General features: G+C 34.0%; 1 protein-coding gene across 1 annotated transcript in view; it reads right to left on the minus strand.

Annotated features, from left to right (window-relative positions):
• The window catches only part of LOC129509737 (uncharacterized), a 152,984-nt gene that overhangs the window by 116,549 nt on the left and 15,998 nt on the right, over positions 1–20,437 (minus strand). The window contains exon 2 of the mRNA XM_055325575.1: positions 7,969–8,116. Within this exon, the coding sequence (XP_055181550.1) occupies positions 7,969–7,993 (25 nt within the window). The 5' untranslated portion in view covers positions 7,994–8,116. The remainder of the gene's footprint in view (positions 1–7,968; positions 8,117–20,437) is intronic.

Here is a 20,437-nt window from a genome sequence, read left to right on the forward strand (position 1 = left end):
GAATAGCAGTGGTGAGAGTGGACATCCCTGTCTGGACGCATTCCTGGAAAGCCACAAACTACCAAAACTGGAGCAGGAAGAAATAGAAAACCTGAACAGGCCAATAACCAGGGAGGAAATTGAAGCAGTCATCAAAAACCTCCCAAGACACAAGAGTCCAGGGCCAGATGGCTTCCCAGGGGAATTCTATCAAACGTTTAAAGAAGAAATCATACCTATTCTACTAAAGCTGTTTGGAAAGATAGAAAGAGATGGAGTACTTCCAAACTCATTCTATGAGGCCAGCATCACCTTAATTCCAAAACCAGACAAAGACCCCACCAAAAAGGAGAATTACAGACCAATATCCCTGATGAACATGGATGCAAAAATTCTCAACAAGATACTAGCCAATAGGATCCAACAACACATTAAGAAAATTATTCACCATGACCAAGTAGGATTTATCCCCGGGATGCAAGGCTGGTTCAACACTCGTAAAACAATCAATGTGATTCATCATATCAGCAAGAGAAAAACCAAGAACCATATGATCCTCTCATTAGATGCAGAGAAAGCATTTGACAAAATACAGCATCCATTCCTGATCAAAACTCTTCAGAGTGTAGGGATAGAGGGAACTTTCCTCGATATCTTAAAAGCCATCTACGAAAAGCCCACAGCAAATATCATTCTCAATGGGGAAGCACTGGGAGCCTTTCCCCTAAGATCAGGAGTTATTTTATTCTTGATGGCAGCATTGAATGAATTGGCACCCAAAACAACAACAAGGAATTCTAAGCCAAGGTACATCAGCTTTCAAAAGCAGAGAAAACCCTCAAAAGATGCAGGTCCATGAAGAGATAGAAAACAAATCAACAGCCCCTCGAATTCATTCTCATCTATTTCATTGACTTGGTACAGATTCTTCCCTCTGACAACTTTTTAATTAATTGGATGATCCATTGTTTGTATAAAAACTCACATAAAAGGAAAATTCATTTTGAAAAATGCCATGTGTTACATATATAAGTTATTATATAATCTAATTCAATGTTGGCAGCCTGATTCTGCTTGCTTGATTGATTGATCAAATATGTGATGTTTGTATTTTAACATCAAAAGAAATTTAGCTTTTTTCTCTTTTGCCCTCCTCTGGAACACATGCTTTCTTAGAAGCCTCATTATATAGAGAAATCAAAAGAATAGGTCTATTTTTAAAAACACATGTTTCAGTACATTCAACTTAAGCTTTAAATTGCTCAAAACGTAATGGCTATTTCTTAAGCCCAGATTTTTAGGTAAAGATAGAAAGGTAATGCTGAAACAAATAATTTCCCTTCTTCAATTGTTATCAAGTAAGAACAGAAACAGTAAAAGGGAAAAAAAAACGTAATTCGACATTAACAACCACACAACCATTTAAGCTCATGCCATAAACCTTAGAAACTATTAGAAAGTTATGGCATACTGGTGCTTATATACTAACTCTAGCCCAACCAACAAGCAGTACTGAGGATTGAACAGGAAGTGAAAATAACCTGAGAATTGTTATTAACACCCCCATCACGGCCTCATAATCATATACATACACACACACATACACCACCACCACCACCACCACCACCACGACCACAGTAAATTGGAGAAAAAAAGAGATCAAATGTAACAAGTAAGAGAAACATTAGGGTGAAAAGAGCAAGCACAGAGGCAGTAGCTTAGTAAGTCAGGGAAAGTGGCCGTGATAAGCTGCTCTTCTATGTTTTCTGCTGAAAAAACAGGAAATGTATGAACAAAGAAAAAGATTATGTGGACTTAGGAACACTGGAAACTAATTGTGTTATGTGTTTAAAGATCCATTTCTTAATATTTTTGTTTTAACTTGGAATTATCCATTTTTATTTATATATGGAATGTATATTCCTTATATTTACAATGTTCTAAAAGAAAATGTCTCCTTTTTTGGAGTGAAATATCTGATATTTTTATCTTGAACTCCTAGCAGCAATTTGTCTTTTATATTTATTCCAAACAGCTATCAAAAGATAAATACATTTTTATTTTGATAAACAAGTCTAAGAAAAAATTTAAGGATATCTAAAGATGACTACCTTGGACAAAATAGCATTACTTTTAGGTTTTCATCTTGCACTTAGAACAAAATTTTAATTATCAATAATCTTGTTCGGCTTGACCATTCTAAGACAAAAGCTAACGGCCAGGTCTGACTCTGGACTTCTTAAGCATTTCCACTGGAACCTTAAATCTCTGAAGCAAGTCCTGCGGATTATCAACATGCTCCAAACCCAGACGGTGAGGACCTGAGGAACATTGGTGAATAGGAAGAACAAATGATGTAAATCAGATCTCTAGGACTTGCTTTCTCTCTCTGGGTAGAAATTAAAAGCCTCATTTCAGTATAAAAAAACTGATCAAGTAAACCAGCTACAAAAGTTCAAAAGTTTTCAAAACCTAAGAATAAAATTGTATAATAAATTGTTTGAGAATGTATAAATAACACCAGTGTTTGGAGGGTCTTGGGATTATTTCACTCATCATAATTATTTATGAAAAGTTATGATTGTTAATAACAAAATCTTACCAATGTTAAGGAAACAACTATAATTTTAGAGTACAGCATGAATTAAAATTATTACCATAGCTGTTTAGAGGAATAATTTTGTATGAAGTTATTATCTTTCAAATTATTAGAAATTGCATTACTTGAGTGATAGTCTAAAAGAGATGCACTGCAATTTCAAATCACCAACTACATGTTAGAATAGTAATAGTTATTACATACATAAAATGTGTGTATTTCAATATGGCAATTATAAGTAGCCATAAATTGAAAACATTTATGAGAATCTTTAGAAAATCAAAAAAGTAAAGAATCAAACATTATCTTCAGAAATATGCTATCATCCACCATATAATTCCACAGCTTTTAATCAAATGCTCTTCTCTGATAATTTAGAACATAAAAATAAATAAGATATTCATAGATTTTATTGCAGGAGATGAAGAGAACAGAGAATATCAGCTTAATATGTGTGTACATACGCATTCATGTGTACATATATGAATACATGTTCATATTTTCATATTATTCATATATTATTTATTAATGTATTCTTAATATTTCATATTATTTTCATAATATTTCAATCTTATTTTAAACAAGTTGAGGGGGTAAGATGGTACTACTAAGGTCCATCACTTATCTGTGTGGGGAAGAGGTAAAATGAAAAAGTTCTACCAGATAATCTCTAATATTTTTTTATAGTAGCCAGGTATAGCACAGTTTTGAAATACATACTTTGAAAGGTATTAAATGGAAAGAAAAACTTAATTACAAGATCAAGCCCTTCTGCTGCTCAGATTATATAAATCATACTTTTCCTTTCTGAATGAGTTTCTATTGCATGGCCTATTAAAGTTTCCTCCAACAATATAATTAATTCCCTGCTTAATGCTAATCTGGACTATTCAATATATTATCCCAGATAGATTTTAGTTATAAGTTCTATTGATATATGCATTTTTCTTTCTTTTTTTTTTCCTTTTTTTTCCTTTTATTTTTTTTCTTGATATATGCATTTTTCTATGCAATAGCCTCCAACTTTGTCTTCTTGCCTCTGTTTCTTGCTTATCAACACACTCACTATTCTACTGTCTATTAGATACAAACAGTCCATCCTAATTTAGGATTCAAGTTGATTCTCTTTGGCTTCCACAATACAGGCCAAACACATCATACTATCAAGATCCTTAACAATGCAGCACCTATTTTCTTTCCAATCTTATTTACTACTCCTTCTTTCCCCCCTTCTTCCATGCTGCAAAATCCCTTTGTGCATTCATGCACACACACACACACACACACACACAGCACACATACACATACTCTAACATACACACATATACACAGCATCTCTACTCTGTTCACTCTGAAGTGCTCAGTGTTTCTCAATGAATCACTCTCTTTGTATCTTCTAAGGTTTTGTTAAAAAGCACTTTCAACTATTTTCCTTCTGGAGAAGTTCTACTCATCTCTCAGGTCTCATTTCAAAAGATACTTTCTCCATGTTTTTTCTAACTTCCCAGACTGGTGTCCTTATCTTCACTAGATACCCAATGGATATCTATCTCATTCATTGATTCAACACTAAATTAAGGTTTCTGCACTCAAACACATAATAAACATCAATTGTTAAGAATCAAAAAGAAATTAATACAAGCACTTATCCCCTTGGTGTGTAATTACATATTTGCCTTGAGTACCTAATGGGTTCCGGACGCTGTGCTGGTTACTAGAATTTAACACTGAATAAGACAGCCCCTGCCCTCGAATACATTAAATAAAAACAAATCATAAGAATCATGAAGGAATCAAAGTAAGTACTTAACACTTTGTGATTTTTATTTTTATTTTTTTGCCTTTTTCTAATCTAAGCCAGAGGAGACGCAGAGAAGTCATTCCTACGTCTGTAACTCCAGCTTTTAGCATAGCACGGTTATAGAATAAATGTAGAAATATATTATCCAAAAGCAGCTGAGACTATATGATGGATGAAAAAAAAAATCTAAGGAAAAATAAAACAAAGGCAAATACAAAGCCTACCACAAAGAAAGAAAAATAATACATAAAAATAGAGAAATCAATAGGCATACAATAAATGTTACTGTCATAAATAAAAATGAAAGTGTTAATGAGATATTAGTATCAAGTCAGATGGAGTAATAGGGACTAGATTTACCCTCCCACCTAGCACAAACAAAAATTGCAAAATATTTGAAAACAATTTTCAAGACATTGGACATTACACAATAAAGGGCAATGATCTCTTACCAATAGAACATAAATGAAGTGACCCTACATTTGCCCCACTTACTTCCTTGAAAGACTTTTCAGGCCACATTTCAGAAAATAGAACTTAAATGGATGGAACCCAATAGATTCCCCAAGTTAGAGAGGAATTGCAAGTCTGAGGATATAGCATTAGCTAAAATCTGCCAGACAGAGTGCCAGAGAAAAGGGACTTGCACAAAGAGAATGCCAGAGATGTGTAGAAGATTCCCCTTAATTATTCGGCAGAGTACAGTTTGTCATGTAAGGAAGCTCCCTGAGGCTCTAGGAAAAAAAAACACCCTAAAGGATTAGAGGTACCAGTGTCTCATACTGTGGACATGCCTGAATGCCCAGATGGTGAGGACCTGGAGAACACTTGAATAAATAGAAAGAAAAAGGAAGCAAGGCCAGGTTTCTACCTTAAGTCTCTGGCTAGAAAAACCAGGTATATGAAATTTAAAATTCAAAATTTAAAATTAAACAAAATCCTCATTTCATTATAAGAAAAATTATCAAGTAAACCATATATATATTCTAAATATATAAAGAACTCTCAAAACTTAAGAAAACAACACAATAAAACAATGGACAGATATTTGAACGAATACTTCAACAAGAAAGATACATGGATGGCAAATAAGCATGTGAAAAGATGCCCAACATCATTAGTCAAAATGCAAATTAAAACCACAATGAAATTATAGTAGAGATTTACTAGACTATCAAAATTTAAAAGCTAGACCACACCAAACACCGGCAAGGATGTGTAAAAAGAATTCTCATGGGTTAGAAGGATTAAACTCATTTTGAAAATAGTGTACAGTTTCTTAAAAAACTATGATGAGTTTATGTGGAATATTACACAGCAATGAAAAGTAATGGACTATAATACATGTAACGGTGTGAGTGAATTTCAAAATAATTATGCCGAATGAAAGAAGATAAACAAAGAAATACATAATGATGGTGTATAATTCTATTTAAGATTCTATAATATGCAAACTGGCCTAGAGTGGTAGCTGATCAGTGGGTGCCCCAGTACTTTGGAAATGGGGAGAGGTAGCAGAGAGGAATTGCAAAAGAACATAAGCGAATTTCTGAGGTGATATATACTCATTATCCTTATTATGATGATAGTTTTGTGGATATAAGCACATCCCAAAATTTATTAAGGGGTAAACTAAATATGTGTGGTTTATTGCATGTCACAGTTACGTTTACAAAGCTGTTAAAAAATTGCGGGTTACGTATTATAGGACACTTCAACTAGTGCTCACATCTGCCAAAATATTGCATATACAATATCTCTTTTCTGTCTTTGCAAATGTTCACTTCTGTGTCCAAAGTATACTCACAATAATAATCATCACAACATAGTCAACCTAAGTATGTGTTTAGACTTCATATCAAAACCGCAATTTCTAAATAAAAAAAAAATCACAAAGAAAGAAATTCTAAACTTTGGGAAAACAACCCATTCCAGGGGAGTCAAAGCATTTGATATTTTCAACATTTAACACGAGCTCCTTAACTTCAATGTCTATGTTCAGTGAAGACTAAAACTCTGCTGAGTTTCAAAATGGTCTTCAGATATGCTTTCTTTCCATCAGCTTCACTAACCCACTTACCTATTGATTCTGGATGCATGTGTTTCTTAGTTCTCTAACAGTGAGTACAGTCCTCTCAGTAGAGAGTGCGGTTGATCTGTGTTCCTCTAAAACCCAGAGGCATACCTGCTGGTTAATGGTGTCCAGTCATCAAATGAGCAGATGCTGGCATAAAGTAGAACTCTATGAATCTTAGTTTTGTCTCTTTTAAAGAAGTTGATTTGTGGCATGGCCATAGTTCTCTAAGCTTCAATTTCATCATTTTTAAACATAGTATAACTGTAATTCCGACAACATAGACAACATATGCAAAGCAATTCACATAGTACCTGACATATGGTAAGTTTTTTGACAGGTGAATGCTTATAAAAGTTATTATCATTATTTTGACCAATAATTAAAAACAAACGTTAAAACATGTGACATCACATTATAGAAACTTAGAACCAAAAAAATAATAATGATCATGAATATAATGGCATCATTTTTCACTAGGTTATGTTTTTGGAGTTCTTTGTTGTTGTTGTTGTTTTCAATCAAGTAAGTATGAACATTAAAACACTGGTAAAAAGGTTAGCTTCATAGAGAAGATTTTAAAACTTTACAAAAGGAAGTAAAAATTACACACTCTACAAACCATGAACTCAGCATTCCCCAAAGTGTACTTGGTGAAAATATAATCCTACAAAATACCCTGTGAAAAAAGGAGTCCTATGGTCAAATAAACTCCGAGAATATTGCATGCTTTATGTTCCTTTGGGGGATTCACAATACAAATGGTACAGTAAAGAGTCTGGGAAGTCCTGCAGTTAAAAAAAAAAATGTGTTTCACTTTGTTTGACCCAGTGTTTTCCAAAGTTTCCTGACCACAGAGCTCTGTTTTCATATAAAACCTATGATTATTCCTCTTTGGGAAAAGTTACCTTAAATATTAAAACTTTTGATTCTTCTCTCTTTTTCTATTATGATAAAAATAATGAAAACATTTCTCTCAACTGTCAACAGTCCCTGATCTTGTAAACAGATTTTCAGGGTCTGGTTAAGTCCCCATGGCTTCCATCACAGTGGCAGCTGTCTGCTACCTCAGTGTCTTCCTTGCTTGGCTACCAAAGTAATTCCCCAGAGGTACCTACCTCTCTTATGTTCTTCTCACTTCCAAGTGACTTGTCAGAATTCAGAATAGAAAGAAAATTCAGTGTCACCTGCATCTATACAACAGCATTGGGGATCCCATTAATTGTCTTTCTACTTCTAAGAAGAGCAATTCTTTCTTTTTTTTTAAAAAAGGAATTCATCTAATTTCCAGTCACTCCATTAATGATCAGGAACTTGAAATTTGCAATACATGATTCAAGGACATTCACTGGGAATTACCACAGCCGGCTATGTCAGTTATCTATTGTTATGTTAATGTTGTGTATCAAACCACCCTACTATTCAGAACCTTAAAACAGTAAGTATATTACTACTCACAGATCTGTCGATCAGCTGGACAGTTGTGACTTCTGCTAGGTTCACTCACAGACCTACCATTAGCTGTGTTGGGGAGGGTCATTCTTCTAATATTGGCTGATCAAGTGTTCGGTCGCTGCCAGGAATTGGCGGGTGTAGCTCTTTATGTATTTGTCACATCCTTCCAGCAAATCAGCCCAGGATGTTCATATGGTGAGACAGAGGTCTAAGAAAAAGAAAGTAGAAGTGTGTAAGCCCCTTGAAGGGTAGGCTAGGAACTAATAATTATTTATGCTGTATTTGATTTGTAAAACAAAGTTACAAAGCCTATCAACATTCAAGCAATTGTGACATCAACTCCACCTTTTGATGAGAGGATCTCAAGGTCATATTGAAAAGGTGCAGTTTTAATGAGGGGTGAAGAATTGGGGCCATGTTTACTATCAGTCTACAACTATTCCACTCTGTTCTCAATTTCATATGCTTCTCAAATGCAAATTACACTCCCTCCCCTCCCTACGAAGGCTCCCCAAAGTTTCTTCCCATTATCATATTGTCATAGGTTATCATACGTTTTAAGATACCTACATCAAGTCTAGATAAGGCTCTTCAGATGTGGCACGTTTCAATTAGATACTTATAGACCAAAACACAAGTTATCTGTACTTAAACATTTGCATTCAGCATACAACGGTGAGAACAGGAAAATTACAATGGTGACAAGGACAGGAACACTGCATTAAACAGCACTGTCATTCAAGAGACAAGGATAGGAGGCATCCAGAGCTCTCTGTACCTTAAAACTTCTGAAATCTAACTGGGTAAATGTTGAAGGTGCTCTAACACCGGAAGAAGAGAATGTCCCCAGATTTGGCATCCATTCTGCCCCTAGGACAGGATTCCTAGTCCATCCTTTCCAGTTCCTGAGGCCTCCTTCCTTTTCCATCTCTCACTTTACCCATTCTGAATAGATCAGGGGAACTTATATCCTACTGAATATCTTTTTTAGTGGACTTTCCTTTCTGAGGAGGATGGGGACTGAAGTGTTTGTACATCTTGAATAATCTCAGTATCTTTGGAGCCAGGATGATGAAGCCACTATTGCCTGTACAACTCCTGAAAACACTTTTGTGGGCTTTCAAATAATGTAATTTGCATCTGTTCCATTCAACAAATTCTTTCTAATCACACTCACTGGGGGCATATTAGATAATTGTGGGAGACACTCTTTGTTCCTACCAGCCCTTTCGTCTACCTGAGGGGACCAGTTAAGCACTTTCTTAATTCCTTCAGAGGTCTTAACAAAGTGTCTTAAGCCATATTGATGATTTGATCTAGGCCTGGAGGCTATATTTTACTTTGATAATCTCTTCCTGACTGGAGGGACCACAGATGAGAAACTGTTCTATTTGCAACCCATAAGTCTCTCTCTCTCATATTACTTCTAAATTCTACTTTGGAGATGGCCAGGCTTTTCTTAGTTCATCACTTTCTTGTTGTACTATACACAATTAAGAAAACCCAACTGACACTCTCAACATTCTGCCTGGGGATCTCCTTAGGCAAATCCAAAAGTTCATTAGATACGCTTTCCATCTTCCAAGTCACTGCAGGAAACAGTTTTGTCAAGTCTTTTGTGATGGCATTACACGGATCATCATTTTTTCAGACTCCAATTACAATTCCTTACCATGTTCCCCATCCTTGTTCACAATTTGCTTAGCATTTCCTGCCCCCACCTACAACCTGTCTGAACGCTAACACCTTTCAAGTTTCTGTTACCATAGCACCCTCTGTCAAGTATGAATGTCTATCTCAGTTATCTGTGGCCACAATAAATTATATAATAAACTACCCCCAAACTCAATGTCTTAAAATTTATTATTGCTCACAAAGCTACGGATAGGTTTTGCGGTCCTTTTGGCCTTGACTAATAGGTCTGCACTGAGCTATGGGTTGGATTGTTGGTTCTGCTGATCTTGACTGGGGCCTCTCAAATCTATGTAATTGGCTGATTCTTGGCTACTCTTCTCCATGTGCCTCTCACGTCCCACCAATGTGCTAGCTCAAGTGTGTTCTCAGGGTAAAGCCAGGTCAAGAAAAGAAAAACAAAAGAGCAGAAACATTCAAGACTTTTTGAGTCCCACTTCAGCTTGTTAAAATTAGTCAAAGGACAGCCTCAATTTAAGGTGAGGAGACACCATTTCTTAATGAGAAGAGACTCAAACACAGATTGTAAAGCATGCTGATAAAGAGAAGTGTGAGAATTGGATTCATTTTCACAATCGATCTACTGTACAGGTAAACAAAACTTTGGTATCTTTATCCTGATGTCTATGTTTATTAAAAGAACTAACTATTATGATCCTTCCTATTAAAAAAAGATAACCTAGTATTTACTCTGATCATGACTGTCATTTATTATACCACAGTAAGTACAAAAAAAAAAAAGAAAGAAAATACAAAATCACCCAAACTCCAACCAAAAAAATGCCATAGTAGTTTGATACTGTTTCCTTTAAAATATTTACATTTGATATAGATCCACATATATGTGCATACTTAAGTTGACATTATATGTATAGTTTTGTGTTCTGCTTTTTTCACTTAATATCATGAACACTGAATCATCATTAAAAAGCATTAAAACATTTAATGTCTTGTTCATAGCTTATGCTGGTTTAAGCCTTCATTACATTCTCCTCTTATTGTATGTTTACAGGTTTTGTCAACTCGATTTTTTAGGTCTAAGAGATAATTTCAAATCTTTCAATATTTCAAATCTTTCAATATTTTTTATAATTCCTACAATTCAAAAAATGATTTTGAAATTATGCTCTGTTAAGTATAGAGAATCACAGCAGATCTTTACTGTGAAATGTAACATCTTTCATAAAAAAAATTCTTCTCTGTCATTCTCAATTTTTTTTATTTCAACTCGAAATTGGGAATATTTTATGTTCTTTTTTTTAAAGTATGTTGACTCCAGCACTCTGATCTTTATTCTAAATTATCCCCTGCTACTCTTTCTCCTAACACCCTGTTCTTTTCTTTTATAAACCCATCACAATTTTAATTACATATTACTCTGGTAAACTGCCTCAAATATAATGTATTGCTATCTCTGAAAGAAACAAGTGATAAACCAACTCTTTTTCCCTGACCCATTCCAAGCACAAGATAATTAATACCTCCCTTCAGGATAGAACATAGGCTGGTGATAAAATGAAGTAAGTTAGGGTCTAAGCAGCTAGAGACCACTAACACCATCCAGTCTCTGATGATGGTGGGAAGAGTCCTGAAATCTATAACACTTGAAGTTACTAGAGCTACCAGTGTTCAGAAGGAAAAGTAGTAAATTAATAATGCATGAAATGTATGCAGCAAATATAGACCAAATTGCACTGTTGTATAGTTCATAAAGAATATTTCAACCCCCCCGTTATACTTTTCATATATTAGATAGTGTAAATCTAAAACTATCTACAATTACTTTTTTATTCCCACATTTTCAATGAAAAAAAATTCATTTGCAATGAAATTGAATGAACTCTAATGACACTGGGCAGCAATGAACTCTAAGAAAACAAAAATACAAGTTAATAAAGAATTAAATAACAATTTTCCATTTCTCATGAAATATCATTTTGAACATGTAACATGCACAAGATGTTTACCTACACTCTCCTCTTACAGCTGTAGTGATATAAGGATATAAAAACCAGAAGGCACAAATATGTTAAAGGATGATCCATCTGTTATTTCAAAAGATAGTAATAACTATTTTATTTAAGAACTCTAGGATGAAAAAATAACAATTTAACATACATAGTTTCAAAAGGTATGTTTACTTATCACTCTATAAAGCATAACTTTTCATTTATATCAAACAATTTTTACATTAATTTTTGGTTTTTCTGTTTGACATTGTCATATATAGACAAAAAGTAAAACTATAACTATTAATAGGTTATCAGCATTAGAATTCTACAAAGGGTTGAAGAATACTAGATTTTTATCAAAGTCATAGATGTTTTAAATAAAAAATAAGTTCATTCCTATAGTGTTCTGATATCTTTTATATAATACAAAGATTTGTAATCACATTCAGTTGAAGAAAAACATTTGACATTATTATGAATGCTACTATAAATTTGGTTCAAAAGTTAAACATTAAAGTTAAAATTATTTTTATTATTAAAGTTAAAATTATTTTTATTATATTTTTCTGAAATAAAAATCCAAATTTTGATGGAACACATTGTCATATCAGTGCTCTTTGTAAATTAAAAAAAGCTTTGTAGTAGGATGCTCTTGGAATTAGTTATAGTAATTAGATAGAATTCATAATTCTTCCCGTAAAGCTACAACATCCTACCAATATAAATGGGCCCTATAGTTATCAAAATTCCCTCTCTGTCTCCTCCTCTCTTTCTCTCTCCCTCACTATTTTTAAGTGGATAATTTGATCATCTATATAAAAATTGAACGAAAATCAGAAAGCCCTATGATTTTATAGCAATGTAGTTTGACAACAGTTAAGAATCATAAACGAACTTATTTAAAAACTTATTTGTCTTAACTGCCAAAGAAAATTCTCTAAATAAAGAAAAAAAAGTACATGGGAACTTATTTCAGATGGAATATTTACACATTTAAATAAAAAGGTAGTATTTATAATAATCTCCATTTAACAGCATGGTTTCTGAATTTACCAGGTACTTTAACTATAGTGTATTTTTTAATTAAAATATTATAATCTGCAAAGATGACTATTTTGCAAAGATGACTATTAACATTTTAAATATATTACTCAAAAAATTTAACTTTCAAGATTGCTGATTTTACAAAAAACACTAAGACTTATTACAGATTATATTCTTTATAATATAAATATGTCAATTCTTTGACAGAGGTGCCTTGGTGGATCAATTCATTAAGCAGCTGCCTTCAGCTCAAGTCATGATCTCAGGGTCCTGGAATCAAGCCCCAAATCTGGAGCCCTAGCAGGGAGTCTGCTTCTCCCTCTCTCTCTGCCCCTCCTCCTGCCTGTGCTGTCTCTCTCTCTCTCTCTCTCTCTCTCTCAAATAAATAAATCTTTTTTAAAAAAGAAGTATACTTGACATAAAATATTATATTAGTTTTAAGTATACAACACAGAGATTCAATATTTATATACATCATGAAATGATCACCATGAAACGTCTAGCTACTCTCTATCACCATACAAATTTATTACAATACTATTGACTATATTCCATATGCTGTACAGATTAAATTATTTATCAGAAAAGGTGGCATTGTATTAGAGACAGGAATAACTGAAAAACTGAGAAAAGTATAAATATGCACCAAGTAAAGTTATTTTGCTCATGATAGTTTTTAATGTTTGCATACTCAATCTGAAGGGTTTTTTTTTAATCATGCTTTAATGTACAAAAATATGTTACTTTTGATTTTTTTAGAAATAACTTAAAATATTTGGAAAAAAAATTTGCTTTTACAATACAATAAAATCAATTCCCTGATCAAGAAATATTTTAAAAATTGCATAATCATTTTTAGCATGCCTTTCACTCAGTAGTGTTCTGGTTTGGATGATTAATTAAATGGTCTCCTTACCTATGCATCACTAAAATAAGTCCTCCAGCTTCCACTTATTTATTCCAATTGGGTTTAATCAATAAAATGAACTTGATTTTTGTGGCTGGGTTCTGAGAAGAATTATCAAGCCAAAAACTTATTTGAGAAATCTCGTCCCTGTGTGTCATACTTTCATTGGTCTGGACTTTAAGGGTGTTGCTTTGGAATCACTGCATCTCATCATATCCTAAGTAATTTCCTTCAAAGGAAGGAATTTCCTTAAATTCACATTTTCTGACACCTGCACACTTCAAAAACACTGGATAAAATAGTCTTTTTACACAAAGACCCTAAAATGGGAGGCTTTATTTCATTATACAGGCAATCCTCACTTTGCACAGTAGTGTGAGACCATAAAAATGAACATATACACTAAAGCCATGCAAAGTGATCTTAAATAATTAATGGGGAAAATTATGATTGTGCTGTGACCTATAAAACTTGTTTTCAAAACCTTAAAAACTCTTATTGTCAGTTATAAATGCATAGGGATAAGAAAATATATATAAATAATATTTATTTTGCATACTCTAACTTACAGCATTGAGACTTAAAATGTTTTATGCCTTTGTAAGAAAAAATTATCAGGAGTAGTTTGAACAGTGTTTGCCTTTTCTTTTCAACTTACAATTTACCATGTGGAATCAGCATCTTTTCCACATCTAGCTGGATTTGCATAATTCTAAATTTGGATTAGCTCCCAACATTTTATTCTTTGCACTTTCAGTGTTGTGAGAGATTTCAGATAGCTCCTTTTAATATGAGGATTTTGCTAGTGTCACCTTCCTCTAGGACATCTTCACCCTGTTTGTCACAATCACTTTCTTCTTTGGGGTTAATATGTTTGTCTTCACTAAGTTCTTCTGCATGCATATTTAGAATCTCTACAACAGTGGCAGGGTCAACATTCCCATAGATAGCTATTTCTTTTAGACCTCCATTGACATTCAATTCAAATTTCATTTCCAGAATTAAAACATTTCAACTTTTATGCTGCACTTTTCTTTGTGGTCCATCCCTAAAAGACTTCAAAACAAGAGCCATTTATAGATTGTAGATAGTTTCACATTACCTGGTGAAATGCAAAAGGTGGGCCTTGTCGATTTCCTAAACATTATTCTACTTCAACGACAAAAGATTCACAGAATTGTATGAAAAATGAGAATTTCTACATCAGAGAAAAAAAAAAAAAAGACAACGTGGAAAAGACAGAAGGAAGCTCCAGAAAAGTAATGTTTCATTCATTTGAACTATGTATATCCAGTTGTTGAGCTGATTCTGGAAAGCATGCCACCTTTGTGTGATTTTTTCACAAATCCAAACTAGGTAAAGTACAAGTGCTGGAGGCAACTCACCTATGGTTTAATTACAATGAATGATTAGCTTCTCAGAAGGCGAATTTTTATCCCAGGGCAATCTGTCAATCAACTCAAGTTTTCTTGTTGCTTTCTTTTCCCATCTTCTTTCTTTCCCCAAAGAAGTAATTCATTGACAACTCAAGTTGCTGAAGTCAGCAGTTAACATTTTGAAGAACATCCAGATCTAGCATTTTATATATGTCTAGGCTTTATAGCCAGTCTCTAACATTGGGGAGGAGGGGGAGGTGGAAAATGAATGAAGAGGAGCTATATAAATAGCAAAAAGAGTAACATCTTCCAAGAAAACTGCCAAAGATAGCGTATCAAATTCATCTCTCTGGACATTCTGTTCATTCTCTTTCATTTCCACCAAGGCATCTCCTCCCTACAATCATTCGATAGAAAAGGAAACACAGCCATGAAAATGAAAGAATTGTGATCCCATTCAATATCATTGTCCAGGCAGATAAAGTACTGCTGGAAAAAAAGAACTCGAAGAGTTTTTCCATGATTTACAAGGTTTAATTTGTAATCGATGTTTCTTTCCTCCTTACCACGGCCTGATCTACTTTTTTTTTTCCCCAGCATAACATCTTTTGAAATCCCTAGCTCATTATCAGTTATATATTTTCCAATTAATCTACAACTAGATGTTTTATGTTCACTTCTAATAAAATGTTTCACAATCCTTGCTGCGATATTGTTTCTTGCCCACAGTTATATGATAAAATAAGCCTTTGATAATATTTACCAAGTATGTTAATAAATCAAATAATTGGTGAAAATAGTCTTTTCATAAATTCCTTGATTTAAGGAAAATACTAAGAGAAAAATTAATGTTTCTTCCTTAATTCAGCAACTTCCACCTTGCCAACATTACAATTTTGTCCCATGGCTACTTTAACTGGTGTTTCACTTGCAATCCCATGATGGAAATCTGCCTTATACAACCTGCATCCTATAAACTAATCCCTGGTAAAAATGGAAGTCCATTTCTATCAAAAGCTTCAGCTTCCTCTCATGCTCTGGAGCCCTTTCTCTCTTGCCTTCTGAAAGACTTCACTTCAGCAATTATCTCTTAACAGCCTGGCTCACCAATTTCTACTTCTCTGGTTGGGCATTCCATTAGCATAAAAGTCTATACTGTCTTCCAATCTAAAGAAACACCTTCCTTAACACCACACTATCTTTAAACTACTGGCTTCTGTTCCTGTTCTCCACGGCGCATTAAAATGACACAGAAGAGCGTTCCACATGGAAGTCCACTTTCTTATGCTCTCTTTTTCCTAAATTAAAGGCCTTATTGTTTTATTTAGCCAGGAAAAAAGGAATGGGTGAGGAAATTTTAGATTTGTTAGCCGAGCAACCAGAATTGTCTTCTACATACTCTAATGCATAATAACTGTTTCTGAATATACCATGTTTGTTTGAAAAGAAATGTGTATTATCTTTTCCGAGGATACGTCTATATATCTACGCATACACACATATGATATACACATACACACAGAAGCTTGGCTTTAGGTATTTTGTAACTATGATTGTATAAAAGTTCATGACTGTCACATCACCTTGGTGTACTGCTATTTTTGCCACTATGAAATATTTCCCTTTGCCCCACATAAATCATTCACTTTGAAATTCTATTTTGTCTGATAATAACATTTCTTCAACTCCTTGCTTTTGATTAATATTTGCTGGCAATACATAATTCTACCCTTTTGCATTCAATCTTTTTTATGTATTTTAATTTCAAGCATGGCTCTTATATAGCTAGTGAATTTGGGTTTGGGAATTTTTAACATATTCTAAGAATATCTGTATATTAAGAATATCTGTATATTAATAGTGGAATTCATTCACTAACACTTTTACAATTAATGAATGTTTATATGTATTCTGCCATTTTACTTTATATATTCTTTTCATTATTTTTTTAAATCCATTTCCTTTCTCTCTCACTCTTTATTCGACTGATCCAGTAGTTTCTATTATTATGTGTTAATATTTTTCCTTTTATTCGGGAGTTACACATCTTTTTTCTTTTCTGTTACAGGCAACCCTTAATATTTAACACATATAATTAAATCTCTTGAATACATTAGAAGCTGCTACGTAGCACACTGGAACATCTGATATTTCAGTATAATTTTTACATTATCATTAAAAAATCATTTAGTCTCAATTATAAGTTTACTTGTTTCTTTACATACCACTGTTTCTTGATACCAAAATCTTGCCTATTGTAGATTTCTTAAATTAAAATTTACTTAGGACACCTTCAACTAAAACACAAAAAAAGGTCCATGTGCACTAAACTTTATTATGCCCTTTCTGTTCCAAAATATGCCTATTACTCGCTCCCTCTTGAAAGAACTTTAAATTTTAATTTTACTTAAGATAGTTGAAGATTCTTATTTTGCTGATGCCAATTTTATTTCCTTCTTGAAACTATTTTTAAAATAATTTTCAAACTCATTTTAGATCTACATAAAAATTGTGAAGACAATACAAGGAGTTCCAAATATACCAGCCCCCGCTTCCCTTATGTCAAGAGGTTAGCTAAGCTACTACATGGGACTGATGCTCTGTGTCCATTTTGTTTGGCCAAGCAATCTGCAGTGATCCTAAACAGACACTAACCTCCTCATATAAGCACATGCCCTGGATAGCAGCCCAGAGAGTCACAAGCAATGTAAGTTTGTGGTATGATTTCTCCAACAGTTCTTGTAATCAAGTCTCCCCTTCCTCCCAGCATCTTCCCTTTATGGCCCTTAGATAAGATCCCCACATGTCTTATCATAACTGGTTCTTTTAGTTTGAATTGAGCAATCTGGCCCTAGCCTGAGAACCCCAAGGCACTACAGCCACAGATGCCAATAAAGGCATGTGCCCCAGATCCAGCCTGTCTGCACTCTGCCTTGGTCTCTCCATGCAGCCCCTCAAGAGATACTGTGTATTTCTTCCAGGACCTGTGAATAATAACCTCTATTTCAGTTTCCTTTGTGACCTGTTATTGAACTGCTCAACATCCAATATCCTGCATTTCACATAACAGGTATTAAAATGACAAATTCATAACAAATTATTACCATCTTATACCAGTATTGGACTGTTATCACAATTAATGAGCAAATATTGATACATTTTTATTAACTAAAGTCTGTATTTTATTTGGATTGTCTTAATTTTTACCTAATGTCCCTTTTCTGTTCCAAAGTCCTACATGATACTAGTTTTCGTGTTTCCTTAGGGTCTTCTTGGCTGTGATAATTTCCCGGACTTCCCTTGTTTTTGATACCCTTCAGTGTTGAGGAGAGGCAGTTAGGTATTTTTTAGAACATCTCTCAGTAAAGGTTTGTCTGATATTTTTGTCATGATCAGTCTGGGGAATGGGAGTTTGGGGGAGGAAGACCATAGAAATGTAATGCTATGCTCATCACATCATGGTAAGGATATACATGATCTGTCAATGTGACTGATCACTGCTGATGTTGGCCTTCAACTCCTGGCTGAATTAGAGTCTGCCAGATTTCTCCACTGTAAACCTACTCTTATATATTTCCCATGTTTATTGTACTTCTTAGAAGGAAATCATTATCTCTAGCCCATTCTTAGGGAATGGGGAGCTATGCTCCACTTCCTAGAGTTTGGAATATATACATTCATTATTTGGAATTCTTCTGGGAAGGAAAATGGTCTACTCATTCCCATTTATTTATTTTCTTATTTAATTGCTTATTTATATCAATATGGACTCCTGAATATTTATTTTTTGCTTTGGATTATAATCCAAAACTAATTTAATGGCATTCCTCACAGATAGTATAGGTTTGGTTCCAGACCACTGCAATGAATCATACGTTGCAAAAAAAGTAAGTCAAATGACCTTTTTAGTTTTCCAGTGCATATAAAAGTAATGTTTACACTATACTATAGTCTTTTACATGTACAATAGCCTTATGTCTAAAAACATGTATACCTGAATTTAAAAAAAAATACATCATTGCCAAAAATGATACCATCATCTGAGTTTTCAGCAAATCATAATCACTGATCACAGATCACTGTAACAAATGTGATAATAATGAAAAAGTTTGAAATACTGCAAGAATTATCAAAATGTGACAGAGACATGAAGTGAGCAAATGCTATTGGAAAAGAAATAATGCCGACAGACTTGTTTGACACAGGATTTCCACAAACCTTCAATTTGTTAAAAAAAAAAAAGGAAGAAAAAAAAGAAAGAAAGAAAGAAAGAAAGAAAGAAAGAAAGAAGAAGAAAGAAAAGAAAAAAGAAAGAGGGAAAAAAAGATCAATATCTGAAAAGCACAATAAAACAAAGCATGATGAAATGAGATCAGCTTGTATTCATTTTATTGCTCAATTTTTTTTTTCCCCAGCTTTGGACTCTGGGAGCTCTTTCAGTTAGTACCTGCGTCCCTTTGACATGTCCCCATCATTTGTGGGTTTTGTTGTTAATTTGTTTTAAGTGTGCACTCTTCCATACTTTCTGGTGTTACAAAATACCAGACTCATATCTTTCCTGCTTCAGTCCTAGAATCAATCATTGCTCCAAGGATAGTTGGTTCCTTTTTATTGGGGATTGACATTAGAAATCAAGATCTGTATGCTAAATACAGAGTACAGTTACTCCTGGAGTTGATTGCTTCTAGGCCCTTTCATTGGCATAGCAAAGAAATATGCATGTGCATATTAACCCATGTATAGACATAAATCTATACATATGTAACTATCTTCACGTATCTTAAGCTAAACCAAACCTGAGTTCATACAGGTGTATTCAACTCTAATTCATATCCTGTGAATGTTAAACTCCTTTAACAGCAAGAAATTTGCCCCCATCATCCACCCTCCACTTCCTTAATTGTTTAATTCCATTACATATGGATAACAGTATCAGAATTGTTAACCCAGATTCTGATGGAAAACTATCAACCACGGTACAATGTTACACATTACACACAGCTTTTTTTTTTTGTTTTTAGTTTAATTTTACGGATTCCACTCATTTTTAAAGTTAATTAGGATTGGGATGCCTGAGTGGCTCAGTGGTTGAGTGTCTGCTTTCGGCCCAGGGCGTGATCCTCGAGTCCTGAGATCAAGTCCCACACTGGGCTCCCTGCATGGAGCCTGTTTCACCCACTGCCTGTGTCTTGGCCTCTCTCTCTCTGTGTGTCTCTCATGAATAAATAAATAAATAATCTAAATAAAATAAAGTTAATTAGGATAAAATTTACCCACCACATTCTTCAGTGAGGTTGTTTCATACATTTATATTACAGTTATTTTGTCACATTCTGCATACTATTCTGGGAGCCTCCATTTTTTAAAAAATCTGCATATACTTAAGTTCGCTCTTAGTGCTGAAAAGTTCTATAGATCTTGATAAATGCATAGTCATTATCTACCCTTGCAGTCAGATACACAATGTTTTACTTCTCTACAACTGCCCTGTGTTTCAGCTAACCAACCAACTCCCTAACCCCATGGGAACTGCGGCAGGAAGCATGAATTACATAGCC

Source organism: Nyctereutes procyonoides, unplaced genomic scaffold, assembly GCF_905146905.1.
Source record: "Nyctereutes procyonoides isolate TBG_1078 unplaced genomic scaffold, NYPRO_anot_genome, whole genome shotgun sequence".
Taxonomy (NCBI): Eukaryota; Metazoa; Chordata; class Mammalia; order Carnivora; family Canidae; genus Nyctereutes; species Nyctereutes procyonoides.